The following is a 12725-nucleotide window of genomic DNA, read 5'->3' as shown; positions in this document are numbered from 1 at the left end:
GTACACACGTACATACAGTCAGCTTCTGATCAGAAAGATGTCTATGTCTTGTATGTATGTGCCAGCCACGCCTTCTTATGGCTGGCACTGTGCACGATGAAATGCCAATTTGAATTGACTCGGAGCATAAAAATGTTATACGCATCGAATACAAAAGAGATATGGTTTCTAATTTACTTAGAAATAGAGTTAATAAAAGTTTTACTATATTAACAATGTTTTGAAAATTAATTAATATAAACTAGAAAAACTAGAAAATAAAATTACTTTAGGGAAATGCAAGGAAACTATAAAGCTTTTTGTGACGTGAAGCCCTAAACTGTAGGGTCAAACGGATTGTAGCGGGTTAAGAAAGCTGTATCAATCTGAGGAAGAGAGAGAGAGAGGGAACGAGAGATATAAAGAGACAGCGAGAGAAGCAGGGAGATGGATGCCACAAGAAATGCAGAGGGGGAGAGAAGGATATGGGAAGATGTCATCATCATAATCATCATTACAACATTTCATTACCAACTATGTCAGAGTGAAAGAAACAATGAAAGAGAGAAAGAGGGAGAGATAGAAAGGTATATATCATAGGAGAGAGTCATCATCATCATTCCCATCATCATAATCGTCATTATTCCATTTCAATAAGCATGACAGATGGAAGGCATCAGTAAGCCATAGAGGAAGAAAAAGAGATTGGGATGGGGTAGAGGTAGAGGACAGAAAATGGATGCCAAAGACAGGAGGATTATCATCATCAGCATCATCATAATGATCATTATTACAATTCACAATAGCTGAGTGTAAAAGCCACCGAGATAGATAGAGAGAGAGGAAGGCGTCCACTGCCATAAGCAAGAAGGTCATCATCATCATCGTCATCATTATCGCCGTCATCATCCTCATAAGCACAACTCATTGTTAGTCAGCGCAGCGCAATTTGTAATTTGGGCTACATTCGCAAAATATCTCACGTGAGTGAGAAAGAGAGAGATAACGATTAAACGAGAGAGAAAGAGAGAGGGAGAGGCAGACAGAGAGGGAGAGAGGGCAAGCGAGCAAAAAGATCACGGCAACAAATGCCAAATCCAAAAGCTTGGAAAAAAAAAGGTTTTTTTTTTAGCGCTTTCTACCCGAAAAGTTCGATGAACTTGCTGCGTCCACAGCTGAAGAGGAAGCGATACAGAAATAATAACAACAACAGCAGCAATAACAGTGCACAGAAGAGGAAGCAGACGCAGAAGCAGAGCAGTAACAGCAACAACAACAGTAATGTTGTTGTAACGAAAAATTGCTAATAAGCGGACAGTGAGTGCGACAGAGAGAGAGAGAGAGAGAGAGAGATAGAGAGAGAAAGAGAGTGCGAGCGAGCGTTAGCCTGTGTGTGTGTGCGTTTATGGCAACAGGAGCGCGCTTTAGCCAAGGAGAGAGAGAGAGAGAGAGGAAAACTGAAGTGGAGGGTGCTCGAGTTGGAGCAGCAGCAGCAGCAGCGGCGCTTTTGCCCAGCGGCGCGCGTCAAATTTTCGAGTTCAATGTCAAGCCACAAAAACAACAACGAACAAGAGGAAGAAGCAGCAGAAGTAGAAGCAGAAACAGAAGGCAGAAGAAGTGGCGACAACGTAAGCGGCTGCTGGTATCGCTTGGTGCTAGAGCAACGGCAACGGGCACCGGGCAACGGGCAACGGGCAATGGCAGAAGAGGAAGAGCAAGAAGAAGAGCAAGTGGGAGGGCTGCGCCCTTTTAAGCGAGCAGCACGCAAAAGCCGGTGGGCGACGAAGATAACAGCAACAGCATCAGAGGCAGCGGCAGAAGCAGAGGCAGCGGCAGCGGCAGCAAGGAGAACAATAATTGTAGCAACAGCAACAACAGCAAGCAACGGCGATAGGCCAAGCTGGGCGCTGTGGCATCGCCCCCAGAGGGCGTTAAACTTCACGGTCATGGCTTTTGACATTTTTTTGTGCTTTTCTTTTTTTGTGTTTTCTTTTTTGTGTTTTCTTTTTTGTGTTTTCTTTTTTTTTTTGTGTTTTTTTTGTGCTTTTGCTCTGCTCTGTTGTAGGCGACGTCTAGCGCGTGTGTGTGCGTGCGTGTGTGTGTGTGTGATTGATAGCCGCCACAGGCCAATGTAACGCATTGATTGTGGTCACCAGGCGCACAGCCCAGAGGCTCGAATAGGTTCACCCTAGGGTGGTGCCGACTGTGTCGCCGCTGCTGCTGTTGCCGCCGCCGCTTCTGCTGCTGCTGCTGTTGCTGCGCGCGAGGCTAATGACCGATAAAAACGAGCACGCGCCAACAACGACAACGGTTGGCGTTACTGATAGCCGGTCAATCTAAGTCACATTTGCAGACGAGGAAAATGAGCGGGAGAGAGAGAGAGACAGCGAGAGAGGGAGAGCGAGAGACACAGAGAGATTGCATGAAATGGAGAGAAATGGAGAGTAAGGCAGCTAGAGTCCAAGTAGAGAGGCCATAGAGAGCTGAGCTGATCCAGCTAAGGCAGCAAGGCTGCAAGTGAGAGCGAGAGCAAGAAAGAGCTAGAAGATAAAGTGATACCGTTAACTAAGTCTCAAGTATTTGAATTACGCCTTTTGCAAACTGGAAGGGAGGGGGGTGGATTTGGAGTCTGTATCGAAAATATAACAAAAATTGAAATTCTATAAAACTCACACGAATCAATAATTAAAATTTTGAAGACTCTAGCTCTAAAGATGTAGGAGATAAAATTTTATGACTGACTTTCGATAAGGTTTCCAATTGATAACAAATCAACAGGAGTAGCTATCGATTTTTAGATACAAACTCAACTTGCGTGTTAACGACTAAAAAAAAAAAAAAAAGGCTCTATGAGACAAAGAAGAAAACTACTAACCTACTCCATAATTAGTTGTGGTCTTTGAAATATTATTCAATACTTTCGAACCCCTTACATTTTATAGCTCTAGCTGTACGGGAGATCCATCGTTTTCGTTATCTATGACTGCAAAGAAAAACAAATTTCATTATTATATAATATATATTTTATCTATCTACATATCTATTATGTATTTATAGTGTAAAGTAGTTGGCGCGACTTATTATTCTAAATTTCTATGTTATTTCCAATTTTTGACTACCTTACAAATAGTAGAACAATATTGGGGCTTTCGCTATAAAACTGTGTATGATATAATGATTTTTCAAAAGGGACGTATATAGTGATTCCATAGGGCAAGTCTACTTCAATTGGAAAGTTCGAGTAGGAAGCTGTAAAGCTATGGAAGATTCCAGGAATTCTACTCGCCGAATCCAAATACATATGCAGATAACAAATAGCCAATATACTCCATTTGTTTCATGAAAGAGCATTAAAATTAAATTTTGGAATAGCTAGCCTTTAATTGTTTCATAGAGCTATCTTTGGGGCAGCTCAATAATTTTGAGCAAGCTAGAAACCTATTTAACTCTACTTCATATAATTTTAGGGTTTAATAACGATGGAATATCAAGTAGAAAATGACTTAAGAAATCGATAAGCAATGCTAAACAGATAAGACCATGTTGGCTACCAGATAGAGGGAGATAGAGAACATTAGAAAGGAATATATGAAAAATATGTGCAGAGTGTGTTCATAAACTAAAGTGAATTTTATGTTTGTTTGACCATTTATTTATTTATTCATGACGAGATATATTTAGTTCGCTTGAAATTCAATCCAGCTGATATTCAAGAAGTTCTACTCCTCCTTCGTCGCTATCTTTATCTGTTCAATTCTTGCATTATGATTTCACGGGCTTTTTCTGTTTCGGTAACAGGAAAATGAACATAGGTGCTCAGATCTAAATATATGCTGGATATATGCTCAGATCTGGATATATGGTGCATCATTTGTTTTTGGATCAAAAAAATTAATACAGATTCTTTGCTCAGCTTTTTGTGGAGTACTTATAGCAAGAGAGGTTGCTTGGGTTCTTAAGATACTACGTCAAGCCGTATGGATCCTACATTTGATAATCTGAAATAAGTTAGAACGTTGCAGTCGGGCGTTACCGACTGCAGAATACTCATTCACAGCCCGTTTTACAATTTGACACGCTCTTATATATTCAATATTCAAAACTATCTAGCTCTAAAACTGTAAAAAAAATCAGTTTTCCTCGTGTTTTGCCACGCCTCCAGTGGGCATAGACACATACTTTTTAACCAGCTTTTAAAACGAGCCAAAAGTAAAGTTGGTTCAAAATTTAGATGCTTACGTTCCACAAGTGTGAAAGTTATAGGGTATTTTTCTGTATGATACGTCCACAAATATATGCCATACCTTTTTGGTCTTGGGCAGCCAACCCAAATATACATACCAAATTTCAGGTCTCTGGCATTAATAGTGCTCAAAATATAGCAGAATTTAAAAAATCACTATACAGGTATTAAAATCGAATTAGCCACGTCCCTAGTGGGCGTGGACATATAAGTTTCCATCAATCTTTACAGAATCGTAACATTAACTTCCGAGCAAAAATTTGACCAAATTCAAATTCGTGAAGGAGTATAAAAAGAAGCCTCTAAATAAATGAAGGATTTAAAGTGGACGAAATACTGGGTTGAGTAAGGGATATGAGATATGAGGGATATTATATAATAAAAAAAAATTAAAATAAATAAATATAAAGTAAAATGTAGATATAACAGAAAATGTAAGAAAGGATCGGAATAAGAACGATATGTAGAAAAAAACAGAAGCTTTTTTAAATGGATAGGAAATACACTTAGATTTGGGCTTTGACGATCACGGGTGTATTTTTATATAAATATAGCAGAGAGATATTGAGATAGATAGATAGATGGAGTGAACGTAATACAATAGCACTATAGCAATAGCCAACCAACTGTTAGCTAGATATATCATTATATTTTCAATATTTACTTCAACTCGATAACGAGCAACATCTATTCTTTTATTTTATACATACATATGTATATTGCCTCTAATAGACATATGTATATAATGCCTATTATGCCATGACATAGATATTATGTATTCATCTATGAAATGATAATATAATAAAATAAACAAATCTTGTTCTACATATACATATCTACATATAAGATTGAAGATATTTACATAAATAGATACGAATACCAAAAAAAAAAAAAAAATCTACAAATTTAGATTGTCGAATTCAAATGACAAATTTAAAAAAGAAAAAAAAAAGGGATTAATTTTTGCTAGACAAGACCAAAAATAGAAAATTAAAGCTTAAACTAAGAGTATAAAAAAAATCAACAGAAACAGTTGCAAAATGCATAACAAAGCAAATAATGAAAAAAAAAAAAAAAGAGTTGCGCGTCGCGCATTCAACCCTAACCTCAGACAATCTCAACATACAAACATACAAATATGCACATGTATATATGTATATTATGTACGTGTATGTATATATGTGCATGTATAACTATGAACAGTGCAGCTGAGGACGTTGCAGCAGCCGTGTTGTCACTGCCAACCCCTAGCCACAAGTTGCAACATTGCGCGCTAAAACCAAAGTAACAAAACAGCCAAAGGGCGAGCGAGAGAGGGCGATAGATAGACTTAGAGAGAGAGAGAGGGAGGGAGAAAGGGAGCCTGGCATGCGGGAAATGCCCTGTTGCGACATTACGTCACGGCCCTAACAAGCCAAAGAGGGAAAGGGAGCGAGCGAGAAAGAGAGAGCAAGAGGGCGAGCAGCAGCGCGGCAGGTAGGAGCAAAGGCATCCCGAGGGCAACGACCAGCACACATTTGGCGCCCAACGAGCGCCTATGTGTGCGTGCGTGTGTGTGTGTGTATGGCAATAGAGCAGCGGGCAGCAGGCGGGGTTGTTTGGGCAGGCAAACGCGTCCCTACGCCAGCTTGTGCGCAGCAACGGCATACATTGAGCTCCTTTTTATTTAGTTGTTGTTGTTGTTGCTGCTGTCGAGTTGAACAACCTTTGGCGACCCTGAGAAGAGGTCAGCAACCCCTACAAACACACGCACACACACACATACACAAACGCACGCAACAGCAACAACAATAACAACAGCACCGCTCTCGCGCGCTCTCTTCATGTAGCTATGCGTATGCTTCTATGTGTGTGTGTTTGTGTTTTGCTCTTCGAGTCCTACCACACCACACACACACACAGGAACAGACACACAGTCGTGTAGGGCTTGCGGTCTCTTTTTCTCTCTTTAGCTACGCTAAGAGAGCGCACGCTGCTGGCAAACGGAACTTGCGTAGATTTTTTTGTATTTTTATTTTGTGTTTGGTTTTTATTATTTTTTGTGCTCTCTGCCAGTTCTTCTTCTGCTGCTTTTGCGTCTGCTTTTTGCCGGTCGTTGCCCGTGCGTTCGCGCTTTTGGGGTCGTTCCTGGTCGTTATCCTATATACCGAGAAAAATCTATTTTTATTTTCTGCCTGCCTTTTGCGCCTGCCGCCGCCGTGTGCCTGACGGTGCCCGATTGGGGGCGGTTTGGGGCAGTGGCCGCTCAGTGGCCGTGCAGACGGCTGTGGAACCGCCGGAAAACACGGCGAATACTTTTGTTTGCCTTCTGTTATGCACACACAATGCGAAACAACAACAATAACAACAGCACCGAGGGCGAACGCCTCTCGCTTCACGCCTCTCGCTCTGCTGCCAACTGTTGACAAACAAAACGAAGCCACAGCCGCAAAACATGTGCACGGATCAAACAATTGACAGCAGCTTTAACATGCGCTTATTGCTGCCAGCTGTGATAGTGCACCAAGAGTTCTGCTTATCTCCGCTGTTCCGCTGAAGGAAGACCTTCAGAGCTTCTTGAGACTGGCTAGGCTGACCCCCTGCCTAAGTAGCTATCCTTATTCACATAGTAAACCGCATAATTAATGATTTAACCTATCGTAACTCGGGAAATATTATAGCTAGAGAGTCGAAAATTGTTAGCCTACTATTAAAGCTCATTTACTAATTATTTAGCATGCTATTAGTAGTTAATCTATCATAGCTCGAGAAATTTTCGAGCTTGAGGAGTGAAATTTGCAATGAGGTATAGATTATTTCAATACATGCATAGGTAACCTTATGAGTATACATTAATTCGGAGCTAACTTATTGTAACTCAAGAATCTTGAAGCTAGCCAATATAAACTCATTCGTTAATATTATGGTAAATCCAAATGGAATATTGTATTTCTGAATGTAGTTATAAATTGTTATCGAAAATCAGAAATTATTGGGGTTAGAGAGCTGATTTTTATGGTAAATGAGTTTTCAATTATAGGTTTATTAATTCATTCAGCTAACTTTTCTGTTTGACTAACGTAGCTCGGGAACTATTTGAAATAGAGAGTTTAAAATTGAAATCTAATCTACCTTAGTTAGTCGCTAGCTCAAAAGCACAGCTAGCCTATCTTAACTCGAGAACTACGGGACCTAGATGATAACTCAAATATGGGCTTTATCATAATGTGCTTATTCTTAAACTGTATAATTATATCTAATATACGCAGCTAACCTATGGTAACCTAAAAACTATTTTGGCTAGCGGGCTGAAATTTGGATATATGTACATACATAGCTCAATCCGGGTTGTTTTATAATATAATATTTAAAAACCAGTATTAGCATATTCTTGTATGCAGTTAACCTATTATAACTCAGAGGTAGGTTGCTGAAATTTTCAATACATGAGCCGTAGAGCTATTTACTAAATTATATGATATTTCTTGTAAACATGATAAGCTGATAAATATAGTGTAAACATAATAGCAGTCTTCAAATTTAGATCTTATATGCCGCAATATACCTATATGTACCGCAATATATGTACAGATAAATAATTACAAATATCAATAGCTCAAAGAATTTTCCAATCCATTGAAATTTAGCCAGTAGAACTAAGAGATTTTTCTACATAAACACACTCCATAGACTACATTATGAGCTGTAACAGTGCCAAATAGAATTTTTTTTTACATATTCATATTATGCTTATCTCAGTGCATGACTAATGTAGGCATTGTCCAACGCCTTGTCTAGTCTTGGGCATGAATAATTCTTTAGCATGTAAGAACTAAAACAGCTTTCAACTGATTAATAATGACTTCAACTTATTTTAAACATAAATACATTTTGATGTCATATGAAGTGGAAGAAGAACTAAGATCTTAGACTCAGTTGAATAAAAACATGACAAACGACCCGTCCGCCTCTTCTCTCTTTCTCTATAGCCCTATCTCTCTCGCTCTGGTGATAGGTATAGCCCGCGTCTTCAAGTGCAATTACATTTTAGCGGGAAATCCGCTGCATACGCAGCCCTGTTTGGCCTGCTCGATGTTATTCTTGTGCTGCTTCTAGTTGTTGTTATTGCTGTTCTTTCTGTTATTGTTGTAATTTTGTTGTTGTTCTGCTTTCGGTTCATTTGTGTTACTCATTCTTCCGCATTTGCTGCTGCAGTTCGTTGGGGTCGCCGGCAGCCCGCTGCAGCAGGTGCTGCGGGCGCAACTATAAGATGGAGCGGGGGCGGGGGCGGAGGGGGTGTGGCTACAAGTGTCACTTCGCATTTAGTGACATTTTAGAGTTCAAGTTGCCACAGGCCACACACAAGTGCAGATCTATGTGCTTATACTTGTGTATGCGTGTGTGTGTGGAACGTACTTTGTTGACCTTTCATCCTGACGGCAACGGCGACGTCGACGCTGACGTCGCGTTGCATTCGCCGGGTTAATGAAACTGATTGACACACAAACACAACAACAGCAAAGGCAATGGCAACGGCAACAGCAAATTTCAAAACAGAAGACACACAGCAAGAGGCAAGTCAATAAACTTGCCAGCGAAGAGCGCAGAGCGATAGATGAGAGCGCGAGAGTGAGTGTTAAGAGAGCACTTCAGCAGTGGCGATAAAGAGAGCGCACGCGTTACGATTAACAGAATTGTTAATGTGGAAAAGAGTTATATTTGTATTACTTGTTTATATATTCAATACATTTCATTTATTATTTTAATAAGACATTTCATTTATAATTAAATAATTAATAACTAATTCATTGCAATTCCATAACAGGCTTGCGGTTTGTGTCTGCGCTATTTTGACGACGCTGCTGTCATCGTTATGCAGAATTTTGCGCGCGCTGTTAAGCATGCAGCATTTGTTTATGTATGCTAAGCAGAATTTGGCACTGTTAAGCTTGCGGCGTTACATATGTTACTGCTGTTAAGTCGCTGCTAGTTTTGTCTGTGGCGAATTGAGCTTTTGCTGAATAAAAGCTCCCTAGCGTCATCTATTGGCGGTGCAGCGACATCTTGGCGTTTGGGTTGCTGCACCTGCTAAGCTTAGCGAAGACACAAACGCTATTTTCTCAAATTCTTTCACCTATTAACTTTATTTTTCCTTATTGTTTCCTTGTTTCTTCTGCAGCACCCGTCTTGCCCGCGTCCACAGAGTCAATGTGAATATTGGCAGCTATATTAATCGCAACGTGACAAATACAAAAATAACAACAAGAACTACAACGCATAAAATACGAACTAGAGATCGACTCAGATTCAGAAGCAGCACTGAGCAGAGGCAGCGCAGCCGAGACGTGGGGTAAGTGATGCCCATTACGCTAATTTCAGTTGGGCATGCCCGACTAATAGTTCGACTAAGATTCATAATGGTTAATAAAGCTCATTGAGTAACACATACAGTTCTCTCCATGGGCGTTGAAAGAAGAACCCTATGACTATATGAAGAGAGACATCAGTAATTAATGAAAAAGAGTCATGATAAATCAAATGATGCTTATTACGCTTGCTAAATTTGAATTTATATAAATACTGTTCTTACTGACATTTATAGCAACTCTTATACTTATACTTATACTTATACTTATACTTATACTTATACTTATACTTATACTTATACTTATACTTATACTTATACTTATACTTATACTTATACTTATACTTATACTTATACTTATACTTATACTTATACTTATACTTTATACTTATACTTATACTTATACTTATACTTATACTTATACTTATATACTTATACTTATACTTATACTTATACTTATACTTATACTTATACTTATACTTATACTATACTTATACTTATACTTATACTTATACTTATACTTATACTTATACTTATACTTATACTAATACTTATACTTATACTTATACTTATACTATACTTATACTTATACTTATACTTATACTTATACTTATACTATACTTATACTTATACTTATACTTATATACTTATACTTATACTATACTTATACTTATACTATACTTATACTTATACTTATACTTATACTTATACTTATACTTATACTTATACTTATACTTATACTTATACTTATACTTATACTTATACTTTATACTTATACTTATACTTATACTTATACTTATACTTATACTTATACTTATACTTATACTTATACTTATACTTATACTTATACTTATACTTATACTTATACTTATACTTATACTTATACTTATACTTATACTTATACTTATACTTATACTTATACTTATACTTATACTATATACTTATACTTATACTTATACTTATACTTATACTTATACTTATGTATTTATACTTATACTTATACTTATACTTATACTTATACTTTATACTTATATATACTTATACTTATACTTATACTTATACTTATACTTATACTTATACTTATACTTATACTTATACTTATACTTATACTTATATACTTATTATACTTATACTTATGCTTATACTTATATACTTATACTTATACTTATACTTATACTTATACTTATACTTATACTTATACTTATACTTATACTTATACTTATACTTACTTATACTTATACTTATACTTATACTTATACTTATACTTATACTTATACTTATACTTATACTTATACTTATATACTTATACTTATACTTATACTTATACTTATACTTATACTTATACTTATACTTATACTTATACTTATACTTATACTTATACTTATACTTATACTTATACTTATACTTATACTTATACTTATACTTATACTTATACTTATACTTATACTTAGCACACATTGGCATTTTCATTAGTATAGCCGTTTGTACTAACTGCCGTCCAAGGCTGTTCGACGAAGGATTTCGCATCCTTCGACGGGTACAACGGACTCCGATAAAAACTGTGCCAACAACCTTCCCCCGGGTAGTTAGTTGCAGCATGTTTCTCTGTGTGTATGTGTGTGTGTGTGTGTGTGTGTGTGTGTATGTGTGTATGTGAGTGCGCCTCATAAATATGCAATGGTGGGGCTTGTGGCATATGTCTGGAGCTGACTGCGTCTGCCTTTGGCTGCGCTTCGCTCTGCTCGAAGCACACTTCAGAGTACGTGACTGTAACGTCGACGTCGACATCGGCGATGGCGTCGCAGTCGACGTCTAGCGTCAAGGATTCGCATGTGTTGACTTGCCTGCTGCTGTTGGCCTGGGCTTCTGGGTTGTTATTCATGTAAGGCTATGCCATGCCACACCGTCCTTGCCACATTTCCCCTTCGGGCTGTCCTTCAGTCTGTGAGTGCAACGAACGCAACGTCCTTTAACCTACATACACAAACACACACATACACACACACACACACACACACAGGGACACGGACAGGTTATGGAAATGTAAATATCGAGACCCTCAACCATTAGTTTTTTGTTCTTCTAGAAAGCTCTCATGGTAGCACCTACAAACTTCAACCCACCTCCCACCTTCTACCTTACGCTTAACCCCACCCCCCTCTCGCTCTCGTTCAGCTTTACGTGGCTCAATAGAAAATGCAGCTGAACTACTTGAAAGGCTTTACTAATCAATAGAGCGATTAGGATATCTATTTCATATGCGACTGAATTGTCTGAATAGTTCAATAGATCATAACTCTTAGCTATTCACTTGAACTTGTTCAACTGAACACTTAACAGTTATTATGAAACAGAATGGAGCCTTGATTCACGCTCGAGCTATTCTAACTTTGGCGAGAAACTGTTTCCTCGATAAATCACTTCTTATATTTAATAATTAATCTAATTAATAAGTAATTAAAACTAACATAATCTAGCTCTAAAAAGGCTTTACCTGAAAAGCGCCTTAACGAGATTTTATCTGTAGGTAAAGCTAATATAGGGTTACATATGGGGAACTCAATAGAGAACTTATATTTTTCTTACGCGTTCATTTGAACTTGTTCAATAATATAGGGTTCGATATGCTCAATAAGGTATTCTGTATATTATTTGTCTTAGTCGTCTATTTCAATTCGTTCAATTAAACAATGAACAGTTATAATAAAGTCTTGAATGATCTAAGTTGAACCCCTTTCCAGCTCCAGATTTTCCATTGATAACGAACTGTTTTCCAATATTGTAGCAAAAGCGTTTGAAGTGAGATCTTAAGGATATCTTCAGCAAAGCTTTTACATTGCTTTCATTAAGTCCTAGACTGGTAAAAGCTTAGTTAAGGATTATATGTACATGTTTAAAAAACAATTAAGAATTAAAATGATAATATAAATTCAACTCTAGATCTTCACTTCGATACAAAAACTTCCCCTTGCCTCAGCTAAAGCTTTCAGTAGCTTTTAGTTTTGCAATTCATTTTGGAGTTCAAGTTAAGATAGTCTCAATTGTGCATCTTCGACGGCGTCTCGCTCTTCTTCTAGCAAATATGTATGTGTTTGATTGGTTGGGGGTGACGTCGTGTGTTGCACATGGCACATGGCACTTGGCACATGGCATAACAAG

General features: G+C 37.8%; 1 protein-coding gene across 1 annotated transcript in view; it reads left to right on the top strand.

The window, feature by feature from the left end:
• Nucleotides 1–12725, top strand: part of LOC122757551 — a 75529-nt gene that overhangs the window by 9959 nt on the left and 52845 nt on the right. Inside the window, exon 2 of the mRNA XM_044009983.1 lies at nt 9381–9551. Coding sequence (XP_043865918.1) covers nt 9381–9551 — 171 coding nt within the window. The remainder of the gene's footprint in view (nt 1–9380; nt 9552–12725) is intronic.

The sequence above is a fragment of the Drosophila mojavensis genome, unplaced genomic scaffold, assembly GCF_018153725.1.
Source record: "Drosophila mojavensis isolate 15081-1352.22 unplaced genomic scaffold, ASM1815372v1 contig_136, whole genome shotgun sequence".
NCBI lineage: Eukaryota > Metazoa > Arthropoda > Insecta > Diptera > Drosophilidae > Drosophila > Drosophila mojavensis.
Note: the sequence above shows the minus strand (reverse complement) of the source record. Positions and strands in the feature narration are given on the sequence as shown.